This window comes from Zonotrichia albicollis, chromosome 1, assembly GCF_047830755.1.
Source record: "Zonotrichia albicollis isolate bZonAlb1 chromosome 1, bZonAlb1.hap1, whole genome shotgun sequence".
NCBI lineage: Eukaryota > Metazoa > Chordata > Aves > Passeriformes > Passerellidae > Zonotrichia > Zonotrichia albicollis.
The window spans coordinates 15,022,408-15,038,452 of record NC_133819.1 but is presented as its reverse complement, the minus strand read 5'-3'; the positions used below and the strand labels follow the sequence as shown (position 1 = coordinate 15,038,452).

General features: G+C 41.9%; 2 protein-coding genes across 4 annotated transcripts in view; one reads left to right on the top strand and one right to left on the bottom strand.

The window, feature by feature from the left end:
* Positions 1–12,298: 12,298 nt before the first annotated feature.
* LOC141731989 (uncharacterized) lies at positions 12,299–14,944 on the bottom strand. Its single transcript, XM_074527751.1, has 3 exons — positions 14,885–14,944; positions 13,437–14,224; positions 12,299–13,072 (listed from the first exon to the last, which is right to left on the bottom strand). The coding sequence occupies exons 1-2, from the start codon at positions 14,942–14,944 to the stop codon at positions 13,472–13,474; spliced, it is 813 nt and encodes a 270-aa protein (XP_074383852.1). The 3' UTR covers positions 12,299–13,072; positions 13,437–13,471.
* Positions 13,140–16,045, top strand: part of ZEB1 (zinc finger E-box binding homeobox 1) — a 120,099-nt gene continuing 117,193 nt past the window's right edge. For 2 of the 3 annotated variants that reach the window (XM_005480362.4, XM_005480361.4), the window contains exon 1: positions 13,140–13,262. In XM_005480362.4, the coding sequence (XP_005480419.2) occupies positions 13,205–13,262 (58 nt within the window). In that variant the 5' untranslated portion in view covers positions 13,140–13,204. Of the gene's footprint in view, positions 13,263–14,809; positions 15,122–16,045 lie in introns of those variants that run through there. The other variant, XM_014270222.3, reaches the window with a different exon arrangement.

Below are 16,045 nucleotides of genomic sequence, written 5' to 3'. Positions count from 1 at the left end.
CTTGGGTAGATGGATTTTTTTTTTCTTTTTTTGGACATCCATGTACTAAATTTGTACAAATAGCTACAACTTCTGTAACTCTCCACAGAAAGCAGAAAAGACATCCCAACAAGATGGTGAGTACTTTACCAAATTTTAAACAAGCTTAAAATACAGAGCTTCTCTATATGGTCAGAATAATATATTTTTTGCTTAATTGCTTGATAGATACTGATGAAAAATTTTGCTGAACTTGTGCCTTGAAAAAGTCAGGCTGCAGGACTTAGCCAGCAAAGGAAGCTCCTGTCTAATCAGGTAAAATTTCAACCAACCAACAGCTGAAATTATAGCCAACTAAAACCTGCCTCTTATAATGGAAATCCCAGGCATTAGTAATTGCAGGTCACCTGCAATTGTAGACCAGTTCTGTCTACAAGTAATTTTATTTTCATCCATAGAAATGAATAGAGTTTAGGGGGGGAAAAAACTTTTACTTATTAAATTCAAAATACAGGCTTCAATATTGCTCTGGTTTGGTCCAGCCAAGCAGGAACAGAATTCCCACCCCACTTGTTTGCTGTGGTTACACAGCCCTGTGTTATTTCCACTATCTCACACACAGAGCCAGAAGTACTTGGAAGATGAAAATACTTTTGCTTTCAAATATTTTCCTTTTAAAAGCAGAAAGCTAAGTGTAATTCTATGAATGCATTATTATTTTGGAAGCACTGCTGAAGTCAGGAAATTCCAAGTCAATGCTATATTATATTCATTGTGCAGATGTACCAATTTCTGTTCCTCTTTTCCTTGTTAAATATAACCTGTTGTGGCGTATTTTTTATTACGGAATGTGCAGTGGGACAGTTCTGCAGTAATGCTGGAATCTCCACCCAGAGGAGATTAGTTACATCTGAAAGTGGATGGGCAAAAATGAAGAGTAAAAAATGGCTGAAAGTAACCAATCACTTTGTTATTTTTTTTGTAACACTTCATATCAAAAATTTATTCACAAAATTTGGGAATGATTACTAATTCAAATATTTGGAAATTCTCCTGTTCTTTATGCTTCAATATTTTGGAGCAGTTTGTTCTAAACCATTTAGGAATAGAAAGTAATAGATTCAAATATATATATATATAGAGAGAGAGAGAGAGAGTTCGTTCTCAAGTGACTTACACTGATTTCCAGCCCCACCTGTCCTTCCCAGACATAGGTTATCCTCTTGCCTCAAGGCCCTGCCTAATTGAGCATCCTTAGTTACCAGCCCACGCTGCAGCATGTCCTCCATCCCGGTTTGGCTGCCTGGCTCTGCTAAGGGGTGCCAATGGTGCTTTTCCCGGGGGATGCACAGGGGGATCCCAGGGCAGCAGCGGCTGCCCGAGCTCTCCTGAGGCTGCTGGCTGCCAAGGGCACACCAGGAGAGTTTCCAGAAAGCTCTGGCTTGTGGCTCTGCCAGCCAGGCAGGAATGAAATACTAGAGGAGGACTTTCTCCCCGAAGCACGGTTTTACTTCTCCTCCTGTCACTTCTCTCAGATTTTCCAGGTATATGCCAGTGGCACCCACTTCCAGCCATCCCTCTGCACAGCTGCCTCCTGACAAATTTGCCTACCATTCATTTTTGGGCAATGGATTTATTTCAGCTGTGCCACTCCAAAGAAGGACAACTACTTTTTCATTTTTACTTCCTTGAAGGGCAGCTACAGGAGAATTACCCTCAACAAATTGCACTGAATCAAGTTTATAATTATACAAATTGTTACAAAATACGAAATACACTGAAAACAAAAATGTGGATGCCATGTACATCAATTCAAGCTAGAAGAAATGGAGACAAAGCGCCAACAGCAGTGTGTAGTAGAGACAGAAGACTGATGCTGACAAATCTTATAGTAAGGTCCACCACAGACAGTTCTGTAGTGCTGACTAATTGACCCCCCCCCAAAATCCTGTGGATTAAATTAGTAGGATTGGTGCTGGGTAGATTCTGCAATTGCAGTTCTTGTGTTCCATGAGTAATGGGGCTCTCCTTGTATTTTCCCAGGATATTCAAAAGAAGAGGCTATGAAAGCACTCCAGCCCTCTTCTTTCTTTCCTTCTCTGACTTCCTAAGATCCTCAGCTGTAATTAGAACTCCCAAGAGTTCTATGTATTGACTTAATGCTGACTTGACTCAGCAGAATGGGGTGAAGCATCACCTCAAACCTCCCTCTGTTCATCTCAAAGAGCCCTGATTTCCAGGGAAGAGCTTCCCCAGTCTCTCTAAGTGCCTTCTGTAGATTCCCACTCTGGGAGCAGTTGCATGAGCAGTGCTGTCAGGTGAGGAGGGAGCACACTCCCAGTGATGGATGCATTGCCAGCAAGCAGAGCACTCAGCACTGGTCAGATGGACTCTGTATAGAAAGCACGTGGTTAGAGCCTGACAGAGCAGCGCTGAAAAATTCATAATGGAAAATGAAAACAAGGTGATTACCTTTGGCCTTGTGGAATGTGATCTAATTCCTAATGGGAGAGGCAAAGAGAAAAACCTGACACTCTGCTAAATGCATATCTTAACCCCTAAAATGTCCTAACATTTAATCAACATATATTAATCTTTGTGTTTTATTATTATATTTAACTGTGACATTATTAAATCACTACTCCTTCTTATTTTCTACATAACCCAAAGCCAGTAATTTCTTAAACTCTTTGACTCTCTTTAGACAGGAAGGTTATACTCACTTAGCATCTAACAGAGGAATTTAGTTTTTATCTGATACTGCTTTGCATCTTGCTTCAATATGTTTTGATTAAATATGGCAAGCTAAAATATTCTTTCTAATACTGGAATGATGTTTTTCTTTTAAAAGGATCCCAGATGGTCAGATAACAGAAAACAGGTCTGTTCACTGAAATTAATAGTAACTTTAAAATTGGAGATTACTAGTCCCTAATATCAAATGGCATCTTCTAAAGGGAAAAATAGAAAAATTACTGCTACATACTCATCCTTAAACTTGGTAATTCTTTTCCTTGTTAAATATAACCTGTTGTGGCATATTTTTTATTACGGAATGTGCAGTGGGAATATGCATTCTCAGGCTGGGGATCAATGTCCTGATATTAATTGATGCCTTTATTTCCTTTTTGAGATCATATCTTTAACCAGAATGTAGAAGGGCTCTACAAAGCCTGCAGATGGATTGTGGTCCAAGGAGCAGGAGTGTTCCCATGCCTTCAGGAGGTGAGGGATCTCTGTAATGAAACAGCACGCTCACCTTCCATACACGATCTAGGAGAATACAGGGAGAGCCATATGGCACGGCCTAAAATTAGATATAACTTAACATAGTACCTAATTTCAAGGCCACAGAGCCTACATCTGTTGGAACTGGGTGTAGCATGAAATGTCAAATGCAGATTTAGATCCAAGTAGGACTGCAAAAGGGAAGTGTTTTCAACATTCTTTTAATTGATGAAGAAAAGAGTTTTCTGATGAATTTGTTAAGATTCTGAGGGGGAAGAGCAAAAGGTTTGGCGAAACCTGTATTTTTTCCCATCAGGAAAGTGGAATAAAAAGTATCTGGAACTTTTCTGGTACCTACTCCTCCACACTACTCCCCAAAAGAGACATGTCCCTGTAGCTGGCAGTATGGTAGAAGTTGTTGGAACAAGAAAAGACCAAATGAATCCTCAAACACTTTCCTTGGTTAAGGAATTTTCCATTTTAGCTAGTTTCTAAAGGTATTTGGGAAGACTACTCTGACAAATGAAATGTGTCTTACATGATGTATGACCTTCCATATACTGTATAAGTCAAAATCACACATAAGCATCTGCCCAGGACTGCCTTCCATGGAAATTCCAAAATCATCTTCAGAGTGGGGCTTGCATAACCTGGATCATTAGGATTTGGAAACTATTCTGAACATGGAGGGAAGATACATTAACACATTGCCAAGTGACACCCCTTCTAAAGCTGCAGGAAGAGAAGGGGTAATGTAGCTAACATATTATGGGATAAAATTAAAAATCTGTGACTGAAAAGAGAAGAATTATTATTTCCATTCTGTAATGTTGCCATCCATGCTGGTTATAGCTGGAGCAGCTGAAAAGAACATTGATCCTACAACTGGAAACAGTAGCCTCTTCAGCCACTTCAAATAAATGGGAGAAAGGCTGCGGCTGCAGCTGCTGGTCCAGTGGAGCATTTTTAATTTGGACTACTGCTGTTTTCAGTTTGCTAATACATGGGGATTTGAACAGCAGCCTTGGCTGCAGTGGGAGTAATCTCCTGGGAAGGATGGGGCAGCCAGATGCGGGTATAACCAAGGGATCATGAATCTAGGCCAAGCCCATGCCTTTGTGACCTTCCTAATCTTTAAAAATAGCTTTATGCATGTGTGTATATATACAAACAGATGAACTGTAGTAACAGATATTCATTGTAACTGTTACTAAAATGGTTTTGCATGTTTTTAACATTCTGAAAGGTAAGAAAAGCTAATGAAGAAAAGCACCCTGACACTGGTGTAGTAAGAAGTGACAGACACCACTGTGTAGCAAGCAAGTAAAAGAACACACAGATGAATTTACATGAAATATTTCCATTTCATTTTAGCCATGGGCTTTGCTCTGGTACATTTGGCGATTTCTGCCTGGCTGGGTACTGTGTCTATATTTTCTTTTATGTATGAAGAACAGCCTGTTTGCTAAGTTTGGCATTGCACACTAGGTAGTTGCAGCAATGGACAGGTCTGTCTGTTTGCTTTTTTTTTTCTCTGATCTTGCCCAAGTCAACAGAAAGGGTTATCCATCACTATGCCAGAGGAAAAGCAGGCTGGGAAAAAGGCACCAAAACAGTTTGCTTAGGATTCATACCAGCATGCATCAGTTTAAGGAGAATGGAGACCCAAGCAATGCATATGTCCTTAAAATGCAGTTACAGAGTCTGTAAAACAAATGCAGTGCATTACTGTTCAACAGAAAATGTGACTGTGATTTGACTCAGATTAAGACTAGGCTGTAGTTAGAATGTCTTGAAATAGTCTGAAAAATAGTTGCTCATAAGCTACCTGGCAAAGGGGAAATTATATGGAGTTGCAAATATAATTTTTCAGACCTTCTGGAATAAACATTTGAGCAAGAAACAATGTCAACATAAAAACATTACAGAACACATAAACACCATTTAGGAGCAGAGCATTATTTAGGAGGCAGTCAGCAACTAAAGACAAAGCAGTCTAAGGTGAAGAATCCAAGGTAGATACAGCTCTGGATTCATGGTGAAGAACGCTATTGAGAGAAGAGTTTATCCATTTTGCAAATTAATGTAACACCAAAATTGGCAATGAATGCCATGAAGTTTTTGACATTATTTAGGAAAAATAGCATGGCACCAAAGAACTTTTATTAATACAATTAAGCAAATTTCTTCTGTTCTTCTCTGAAAGATGCTGCAATGATGAATCCGAATACCTCTGGCTGCAGGAACAAACTTTGAACTTTAGAATTGTACATGTCTGCACAATAAGGCCTCCACAGTTATCCTCTCTATGTTAAGACTGCCCAGATGTTTAATAAACATTTGTGTGGATTTCAAATATTTATGGGGGGGGGGGGGAAGCAATTTTTTTTCATGCCATAACAAGTACTTTTGTTTCCTTTGGTGTTACATTATATGAAAATCCACAGAGGATGTCCTTGTCACGAAACAGTATCTAAATGTATTTGACAAAATAGACATCTGATGCCCGCGCGACAACAAATTCTAGGACTTCTCACCCCCAAAAAACAGAGTGAAAATTAGAACAGAGGAATGAAGTAATTTCCAAAACCCCAAACACCTCATGACAGGAAAATATACCTCATTGATTGGACTGATGTCAGGACTAAGAGATGGGCTGGAATTCATCTCACTTATGTGCCTGTGAGATGTGCCAGGCTCTACTGACTAGATCCCCACTAACTACAAAGCAGTTGGAAGGAATAGCCCACAAGTAAAACTATGGGAGGCAGCTGAGTCCCACACATGGTCACCTACCATGGTCACTAAACAGGAATTAGTCATCACCTTCAAGAACTCAACTGCTCAACTGAAGGCCTACCAACAGCTACTGAAATAGGTCATGAATCTTTGAAATAAAACAAAATTACCTAAAACAAATCAAATTTTAATTTTTCTGCAGCAGATATTGATGCCTTGTCAGGGCTGACCTAGAACAGAGGCTAGACAGAGCTAAAGAATAAAGTAGGTATTTATTAAAAGGCCTCAATGGATACAGCCTGGGCAGTACAAGAACTCAGACAGGGCTACACTCAAGATAAACCCAAAATGGTCACAAAAAGTGGAGGACTGGCCATGAAGCCTCTCCCTTTTATAAGTTCTGGTCCATTAGCATATTGGAGTTAATTGTCCAATTATAGCTTTAGCTTATGAAGTCCTTTCTTGTTTACTCTGTTCATTCCATCATTGTTTATGCTCTTGGGCCTGAAATTTGGATCAGTTATCCTTGATCTCCAGCTAGAGAAGGAATTGTTTTGTCTACCTACTCTGTGAAGAGAGCTTACCATCCCTTAATATGAAGCTCAGAACTACACACTAAAGTAGCACAGAATCTGAAAAATATAAAAGCTAAAACCTTAGGCATCAATAGCTTTTTTGTATTTGCAAAACCATGGTCACTCAAGATGCTGGAGACACCTACAAAGCTCTGAGTTACTATTTTCAGCTTCTACATAATTCTAGGTAGAATTCTATTCTTACTCTGGATTTTGCAGGTAAATTCTCTGGGCATGTGAAGATCTGCTTCTGGTATTCCTTAATCTGCCTAATTCTTCCGTCTACCTAACCACCTGCAGATCTTTAAACTTGGTTTTTCTCTACCTAACTGCTCTTCAGCAACCAATTTGGGCTTTTCAGAACAAGCCCAGCATGCATGAAGCATTGGGTATGATCAATCTTTAATATGAAATCCTAGTAGTCACCGAGTTCCTGCAGGATATTAAAAACCAAGGTTCAATTATATTCTCTTCTAATAAAAATCTGAACCATTGTCATTCAGTAATGATGGAAATTCACCTTCCTAAAGAAAATTCAGATGGTCTTCACGTGTACTGATGGATGTTTTTGGTTTAAAATACTTAAAATAATAATGGAACTAGAGAAACATTATAATCTAATGGCCATAACATTTATCTAAATGGTGTGGAGAGTGTTTTAAAGTTCTTCTCTTAAGATGACACAGGAACTCTTGTCGTTTTACAGTACCTAGCCATCAATAAGAGAAAATGAAAGCTCTTCATAATATCTAAGGCCCAGGGATTTAAGATACTGCCCACCATAGACATCCCTGTTCAAATCTCCCCAGGAACAACAGGGAACCTAATAAAGTGAATTTTCAAATCATTTAGTTCATAGAAACCTGTGGACCACCTGCTCTCCCTTAATAATTACTCGAATGCAGGCTTTTAATACTTGGGTGAAAAAAGACATTTTCTAGATGATCTCATATAAAATCTTTTTAGAATTTTTTTTCCACAACAGAAAACAGAAAACCCTATTATTTGGATGGATCCATACTAGGCTGTTCTTTTTGATAGTGCAACCCAAAATTCTTGATGTGCATAGCCTTACGTGAGAATCACAATCCCTTTCCAATTCTGTATCAACACATGATTATTCTTGCACTGAACTGCTGTTGCCTGCTCCAATTAACTCAGATATAATCACACCTGAATTTTACATAGCTGTGTAGTTCCAATAAGTTTGGTCTATGCATCTGAGTTTCAAACATATTGCATTTTAACACCATATGTTTGTAACTATCAGACAGACCTTGCCAACCCTGAGAATCAGACAAACTATGCTGAGTGCACCAAAGCTTCACTTCACATTCGAGAAATTAACCATTGCAATATCTGTTTCTCCTTATGGTGTTGGCTGATCATTTGTTGAGGTCTCTTAAGCAAAATGAGACTTTCAACTGTATTTATTTGTTTGTTTTGTTAGACTCTCATACTTTTTTTTTTCTGTTTTTCTTTATGTTAATTCTGTATATTCAGAAGACACACTGCGTGCTCCAGAACAACAGCTTTCCTTTATGTATTAACAAACATTCCCCGGAGAAACATTATGCACTTAAAGTGAGGAAAAACAAGAAACAAGTGATAACAAATGACTAATGCCTAACATCAGAATGTGTTTCAACTACTAAAACCCCCAGATATAAATGAGAAGACTATGCAATGAAATAATTAAGAATTCAGTTTTAAGTTGGGATTTAAAGAGCTGTACAGACATCATAACAAAGGGAATAACCCCAAATGAGAGCCAAATGAGCAACTGCACAAAACTGTGAGACAGCAAACAGCAAGAGGGCTGGGGAGCAGAACTAAATCAGAAATAGAGTGAAAGTTACAGAAACAAACAAACATGATCCATATGTGAAAATATTCACAACACATTAGTGTTTAACTAGCATAAAGGATAAGAACACTTAGCAGACTCATCATGAACAAAGATGAATGGAAAATGTGCTGCTATTAAAAGCAGGCAATCTAACTTCACTACAAGTGTAAGTTGATCAGTCACAACTTCAGTAACTTTTTTAAAATAGCATTTTGAAGCAGCACTTTGCTACTGCATCTAGTGGTAGAAAATAAAGTGCTGAAGCAGACATTCTCATCTGAAGTTCCAGGTATTTTGAAAACAAACAAAAAAAACCCCACAACTGTTCACTATCCACCACTTATATCCAAATTTTCATTCCAATTCCATTTTGAATACATGAGATTTGCCTTTTGGATGAAGAATGTGGAATGACTTTTCAAGTTTTTTCTCAAATCATTTTTTGCTGTGTGAAGGCTCTGAAACAGAGATCACAATGAAAGTTAAAATTAATATAAGAATGGAAGAGCAGGTCCTTGTTATATTCTAGTACATTAATTTTTTACAGCATACTAACCTGACATAGGTATCAGCATAGGTTAATTGCTTTCAAGAGAAAAACAATATGCAACAAGTAGGGCAAAGGACAGCAAGAGAAACAAAATGGGTTTGAAAGCCTTTGTGACCTTCACAAACACTTTTTCTTAATAAGGGAGATGTTAGAGAAGTCAGTTGCATATATGCAAGTCATTATAGCTATCTATGCTATGTACTTTCTGATGATTTATGGCAGAGTTACACCCTCACACTTACATCTTTCAAGCAGGTCCAATCTCCTCAAGTTATACAAAGACATGACAATTTATTAGACCTCATAAACTTAGAGCTTTAAATGTACAAGTAAATTCATGGTAAAGTATAAAAACAGAAAACAAAATTACGAGATAAGGAAAGTGGAAAAAAGGTAATTTCCCATGATAAATATTTACAGTCTGCTCTAAATGAATGGGAAAATTTCAAGCCATTTTTTGAGACTGTACAGCATCCCAGGGTATACCTTCAAAACTTATTAGATTCATTTGGAAGCATAAATAGAAATTGGAAGGTCATCTGAAAGGCACTACACTTCTATGTTGCTACCTCAACAATTAACATTTTATTCAAGAGTAGTTCCTCAGCTCCAGAAACTGTGTATTTCTGTGTCACTGTTCTCCTAATAAATCTTTCAACTACAATTCCTTTAGAGGAGAAAAAGTGCATTTAACAAAAATCATAAAGAAAAAATCATTAACTGAAAAATAAATTTTAGGAACTGAGATTCCAAGAAATACGTGGAATTGGAAACAAAACTTCGCTAATGGAAATTAGAAAAAAAAAAGAAAATAAGAATCTCCACAAATCAGAAATAAAACAAGAAACAATACACAAGAAACAAGTTGTTGTTGAATTACAATGGAAAACTGAGTTGTTTTCCATTGTAATTCTCAATTCATTAAACTAAATGAACATCCTTAAATCTAGACTAATCAAGATACAATGTGAAACTTCACTTCATAAGCATCAATAAGGAGTAGGAAGACAAACAAAGAACTGATTGCTTTTATTTAATGATACATACTTAAGAGATCATAAATCAAAACACAACACACAACATACAGGAACATTTTTTAAATGGAAAAAATCTGTCTGTAAGAATCATTACCTGGTTTTTGCATATCCATACAACATCATCATAGTGTGACTATGGAAGTATTTTAATTCTTGTCTTCAGACAATGGAAATAAATTTAAAAAAAGTTGAAGTACAGCAGTTGTGCAATCTCATGTTTTAGCTACCATATGCCTGTTTAGGTTGCCTAAACTCCTATACAATTATGTTACTAGAAACTGTTATGGATGACCACTGTCTCAGAATTCCTCCTTTAAAGAGATATCTTCTCAAGACTGCCACATTTAGGAGGATGCAGAAATATACCTCTTCACTAAGATTTTGCAAATGAATACCTTAATTAATTCCTGATCCTTGACAGACAAGTCAGACTGAAAGCTGTGCACCATAATGGAAAACCAGATTCTCCATTCTTGAAGCACAAACCAGTTTAAATTATATATACAACATGCTCATGTCCTGCAGAACATGACAAAGGTAACAGGAATTTTAACTAGTTGCTTTGCATCCAGGATTAGAAGGATGTATTAGGTAAAAATTCTTTTACAGTGGCTGCACCCTTAATTTAGCACAGTAAATAATGGGAACTTTGTATACACAAATGTGTTAAGTGCCCAGTTGCTTGGATTAAATACAACAAAGTTTAAAAATCAAACCCCCAAAACTCAACCTGTCTAAATATCTATTTACAAGTTGTCAACGAGACACTTTTCACAATGAATAGTGATTGGAGTCATCAATAACTTGATGCAAAGCATTAATCTCTGGGTTTTTTTTTTTATTTTCTATACCTCCTTGGTCTCAAAGATAACATATACCAAGGTTGCTTTATTTTTCTCTTCTCATTTACCCAAACTATAGCAGTGTACAGCTACCAATGTTCCTGCCAGTTTCAGTTCTGCTCTTCAGGAACTAATGGGCAGCACGAGTTGTCATCAGTTTCTCCCAGCTGCTTGGAAACCTCAGGAGATTCAAGTTCAACCAGACACTATGGCTCTTGGAAAATGAGCACAACAAACACCAGGAGACTGTTTCTCTTCTCATTCTGTTAGGAAACATAAATTGCTCAAAAGGAAGAGACAAGAATTCTTATCCAGAGGTGAAAAGTGACAAGACTCAATGAAAATAAGCTCTTCAAAATTGCTTAAAGAGGGCCTGGAACTTTGTGTGAATATGCAGGAGAATATTCTTACAAATCTGCAAATATATTTACAGATATTATTTATTATTTGCAAATACCTTAGAAGAACATGACTAAATTTAAGGAAGTATAAACTTTGCTTGAAAAATTGTACATCATATTTTGGTTTGTCCTCAAATTCATCCACAGAATGATAAAAAGCATCTAACAATTCCAAAACACCTTAAGCACTTATTTGCAAACAGTTTCACAGCCACTGGTTATGTTCTGCACAGAAACTTTACAAGCAAGGATGCTGAACTAAAAACAAAACTCTGCCTTAAAATTTGTAATTTGCTCACTCGAAATTTGAGCTGACAAGTTTCACTTTTATCTTATAGTTGGTTTCATGTTGCAATTCCTAGCCATCCTCATATTTGGGGTTCAGTACTCCCAGATGATGCCAAATGTAATGCTTTTGAACAACTCCTGTTAGTCCATCAAGCACTTGATACTGTTTGATTTGCTTCTTTCATCACACATTAGAGCCTTATTAAAATGCTGAAGTCAGCAGCCAACCATCACTGAGTAAAGATACAAATGTAAAAGCAATCCACCTAAACTTAAGGATTTTTTGAGAAATATCAAATGATTGGCACCTGCAACCACTGCTTTCATGCAAGTATCCCAAGCCAAGGCTTGAGGGTTTTTGAGGGTACAAGTGATTAGGAAAATATCCCTTTGGATCTTTACCTAAGGCTGCACCCATTTTAGCCCAATACTTCCTTTCTAAGCACCTCTGATTGTCCAGACTTTTGTGGGAGCTTCAAATGCAAGGTATGTCCATAAACTGCAGTGTTCAATAGTTCATTTCCTATAGACGTGTTATGCTGCTTCCATGAAATGAGGTGACCTGCTAGAGAATGTGAAATACAGCATGTGGAACAGGACAGCGTAGAACAGCTGAAGGCCTCAAGTTCTGTAGTGTATCAATTTCTTATTGAAAGTATCCCATTAAGAGAAATGCTTTCACTGAAATTTAATTTAATTACATTTAATTTCTTTAGATAAAAGAGTTCCCCAGAAGCACAGAACTATAAATTCTACAGAAACATGCCAAGATAAAGAAAAAAAAAGGGAAATAAGGAAGCCTAGAAGCAAACTTACTAAATTATTTTATTGCCTGAAGTGAAAAGTAAGAGTAAATAAATAGCACAAGTATTTGATGGTTTTAATTTTTATATACATTAAATAACTTTATTAAGCACAACAGAGCTTGCTTATTAGTTATCCGTGAAAATTTGCTCTCTTCTTTTTATTCGTTAAGGCACAGAGCTTTATACCTCTCGTCCTCTCTGAGAAACCGGGAAGTCCGAGCAAGGCAAGCCCGAGCGCGGCAGACGGCGCACGGTGGGAACGCTGTCCCTGCGCTGCAGCTGTTGGTTCCCGCTCAGCCGCGCCAGAGCCGCCGCCGGTCCCGCCGGTCCCGGTGAGCCCGGGCGCGCCCGCAGCGCAGCGCGCCCCGCCAGGTGCGAGCCGAGCCCCGCGGGCCGGGAGCGCGGCCCCGCGCCGGGACAGCCCCGCGGGCCGGGAGAGCCGGGCCAGGAGCGCGGTCCCGCCGCACCTGGGGCGGCTGCCGGGGCCGCACCTGGACCGGGGCGGGCGCGGGGCCGGGCCCTCAGCGCGGCGCTGCGGGGCTGCCCCGCGGGGATCCCCCTGCGCCGCCCGGGGGCCGGCGACCACCGACACCCCAGCCCGGTCCCGCCCCGCGGGGGTCCCCCCGCGCTGCCGCCGGGGCGAGGGTCGTGGGGCCCGAGCCCCTCCGGGCGGCGCGGCCGCTCCCGGTACCTGCGGGCGCAACTTTTCCCTCGCCGCCGTTCAAACGCGCTGCCGTAAAGCGCCCGTCTCCCGTGGCAACAAGGTTCCGGGCGAGCACTAGGTGTAGGAAGGTGATGTAAAAGTAAAACCACCCAGTGTCGTAAACCAGGTCCGGGGGGGAGGGGAGGGAGTGAGGGGGGCGGGCGGGGGAGGAGGTGACTGGAGCATTTAGACACCAGCGAGCGGATCATGGCGGATGGCCCCAGGTGTAAGCGCAGGAAGCAGCCGAACCCGCGCCGCAACAACGGTCAGTCACCCGCGGGGCAGCGCCGCGGCCGCGCTGGGGCGGCGGCGGGGCCGGGGCGGGGGCCGGGCACAGCCGTCCCGAGCGCGCCGGGGGGAGGTCGGGCGGGCGCCAAAGTAATTCCCCCGCCGCGGCTCGCCGGGAGCGCGGCTCCCTCCGCACCGTTATATCCGCTACCTGCAGCGTCCCTCGCCGCCGCCTCCCTCCTCCGCCTAGCGGTGCCTCCGCACTCCGCTGCTGTCCGGGACCGTTACACGCTGCTTCCCCCTCAAGCCCGGCGACCGCCCCGCCGCCGGCAGCGGGCTCGGGGGCCCCCGGCCGCGCCGCCGCCCTCCGGCCCGGGTGGGGACGCGGAGCCCCGCGGGCAGCGGCGGGGGAGCGGCCGCCGCCCGCCCGGCCGCGGCAGCCCCAACTCCGAAACTTGTTACCTGCGCCCTACCCCGGGCGGAGCGGGGCCTCCCCCCGGCCCCGCGGGCGGGATCGCCCCGCCGCCCGCCCGGGAGCGCCTCTGCCGCCCGCCGGAGTTTCCTCCCCGCTCGCCCGGCAGCGGGCCGGCTCCTCGCCCCCGGCCGGCGCTCGCCTTTCTCGGGGCGGCGGTGGGGGACGCCGGCCGGCCCCGAGGGGACACACCCGAGAGCACACGCGGGGGAGGCACGGCCGCCGCAGCGGGCGGCGATTCGCGCGAGGGCAGCGCGGCCGCCCCGGGCCGGCGCCCCCGCTCCGCGCCCGCCCGCCCGCTCCGCGCCTCCCCGCCCCGCCGAGAGTTGGTGCCCGGCGGCGCCCCGCGGCCGCCCCGCCGGGCCGGTGGGGAAGGGAGGGCTGCGCCCGGGCGGCGGGGGCGTCCGGCGAAGTTTCTTCCCTTCCCTCTGGCTTCGGAGGTACCTGTTTGTATAATAATGGGTGGTAACGGTTTGGCTGGGGGCCCCCGCTCCGCTCTCCGTGCGTGTGTGACCAGCTGCTGCAGTCTATATAAGGAATTACATTTACATTTCAGGCTTAAGGGCTGCTCTGGGGTGGTGTTTTTTCCCCCTTTGGTACGTGTGTTACTTTAAGATGCAATGGGAAGGTACACGGCGGGGGGAATAAAGGCTCGTAACACCCACTCTCTACTTATTTTCTGGAAAATGGAGAAGTAGTTCGGTCCTCGTAGCACGACTCTTCGGAATAGGATGTAGAGTAGGCGATTTTGTAACCCTCCTTGGCAATTTTAGGTTTTATGTGGCATTTCCTGTGCAGGGTCACAGATAGGAAGGCTTTGCCTGCGATCTGAGATGTTTTCATATGCAGTGAACGGTCTCTGAAATAGATCGGAGTCACGATCGGTGCTTCACCTCTCTAATCCTCCCTGTTCGGGGCATAACGTGGTGATAAATGACGGCCTTTCCAGGGGCTAACGGGTTGGTTTGATTGTGTTGAACTTGAAAGGGTTTTCTTATTTTTGCTGTGTGCGTTTTCTAGCAAGTATTCTTGTTTGCATGCTCATGATATTAATTCCTTGTCCTAGTGTAAATATTTATGTTTAGCTCATGATTTGGCTGTGTTAAAGGTAAGTTTGGAAAGTGCTTTTCTCTTTGCCTTATTAAAAATGTGGATGATCAGAGAAAGGGGCTTTTCTTGTTGCTGACGACAACATGTGTGACATGTGAGTCTGAACCACCCAGCGTCTGTGCAGGAGCTGTAAACATGTTTACCTGAACAGGAAAGAAAATGGATTTTTCTCTTAAAGATCCAGTGATATGAATACCATACTCTTAAAGCATATCAACAGATGACTTGAGACAGAAATTTTCTGAAAACCTGGCTTTTGAAATCGACGGGGAAAAAAGATCCTTGATTGCTGCAGCAAATGGCAACTTGTGCAGGTAGAAAAAAAAGATGGTGTTTAGTTTTCTCCTGCATGCATGTCAGCCCCCTCCTGTCTGCTGCTTTCATTCTCAAGGGAGGGATTTATTTACCACGCTTGCTGTCAGTGTTTTTCCTTTGTGCTTAATATTAGAAAACCAGATTTAAGGCTGTTTAGCACAAACCGTTTTGTCTGCAGCGTATATCACTTGCAGAAAACAAAAGGTGTATAAGATCTGGTATCATTCCAGGTATCTTTCATCTTTATCACTTTTGGATCTCATTCCTGCACCTACTTTATTATGTAAAGCCTCTGAGTCTTTATCAACTAGTTCTGTAATGTAAAATGTAGTGTGTCTTGGCTGAGGCTGGTTTTGGTTCCTTTTATTGAGGAATTAAAACCAACTTAAGTCATTGTGCATTGGAGCATCAGGATCGGTTAGATAATAGAATCTGGATAATAGAGATTTCTCAGCAGTGGGTTTATGTTTGACTTGCAAATATTTACTGAAGAAAATGCATAGAAAAAAAATGTTAACCCTTTAACCTTTAAAATAAATAAGTATGAGGCTTTTTTTTCCCAAAGTCGCAGAATGCACTTGGTTCTTACAGGTATATTCTGTTAATGAAGAATGGGCATAGGGGGGATGCATAAGCAACTGGCTTGTTTGTAGTATAAAAAATAAAAGCGTTTTTATGTTGTTCATTTTCCCACAGAATATGAAATTATTACAGAGAGATTGCACTAGACATCCAGTATGCCAGTTAATGATACTGAGCTATGGCATTGAGTATTGTAAACTTTTCTTTATCTCTTGTTAAACTTAATACAGCTAATCTTACACTGTAAACTTTTGTTTTTTCTTTCTTTCTCCTGCTTTCCTCTCTGTGTTTGGGAGCCATCCTGGTGCATTAACTCTAGCTGGAAAGACAGTCTTATCATC

Coding starts and splice junctions, on each gene's coding strand:
- LOC141731989 (XM_074527751.1), bottom strand. CDS start 14,944: ATGTTTACAGCTCCTGCACAGACGCTGGGTGGTTCAGACTCACATGTC. Junction 14,225..14,884: donor CACATGTCACACATGTTGTC/GTCAGCAACAAG, acceptor TTCCTTATATAG/ACTGCAGCAGCTGGTCACAC.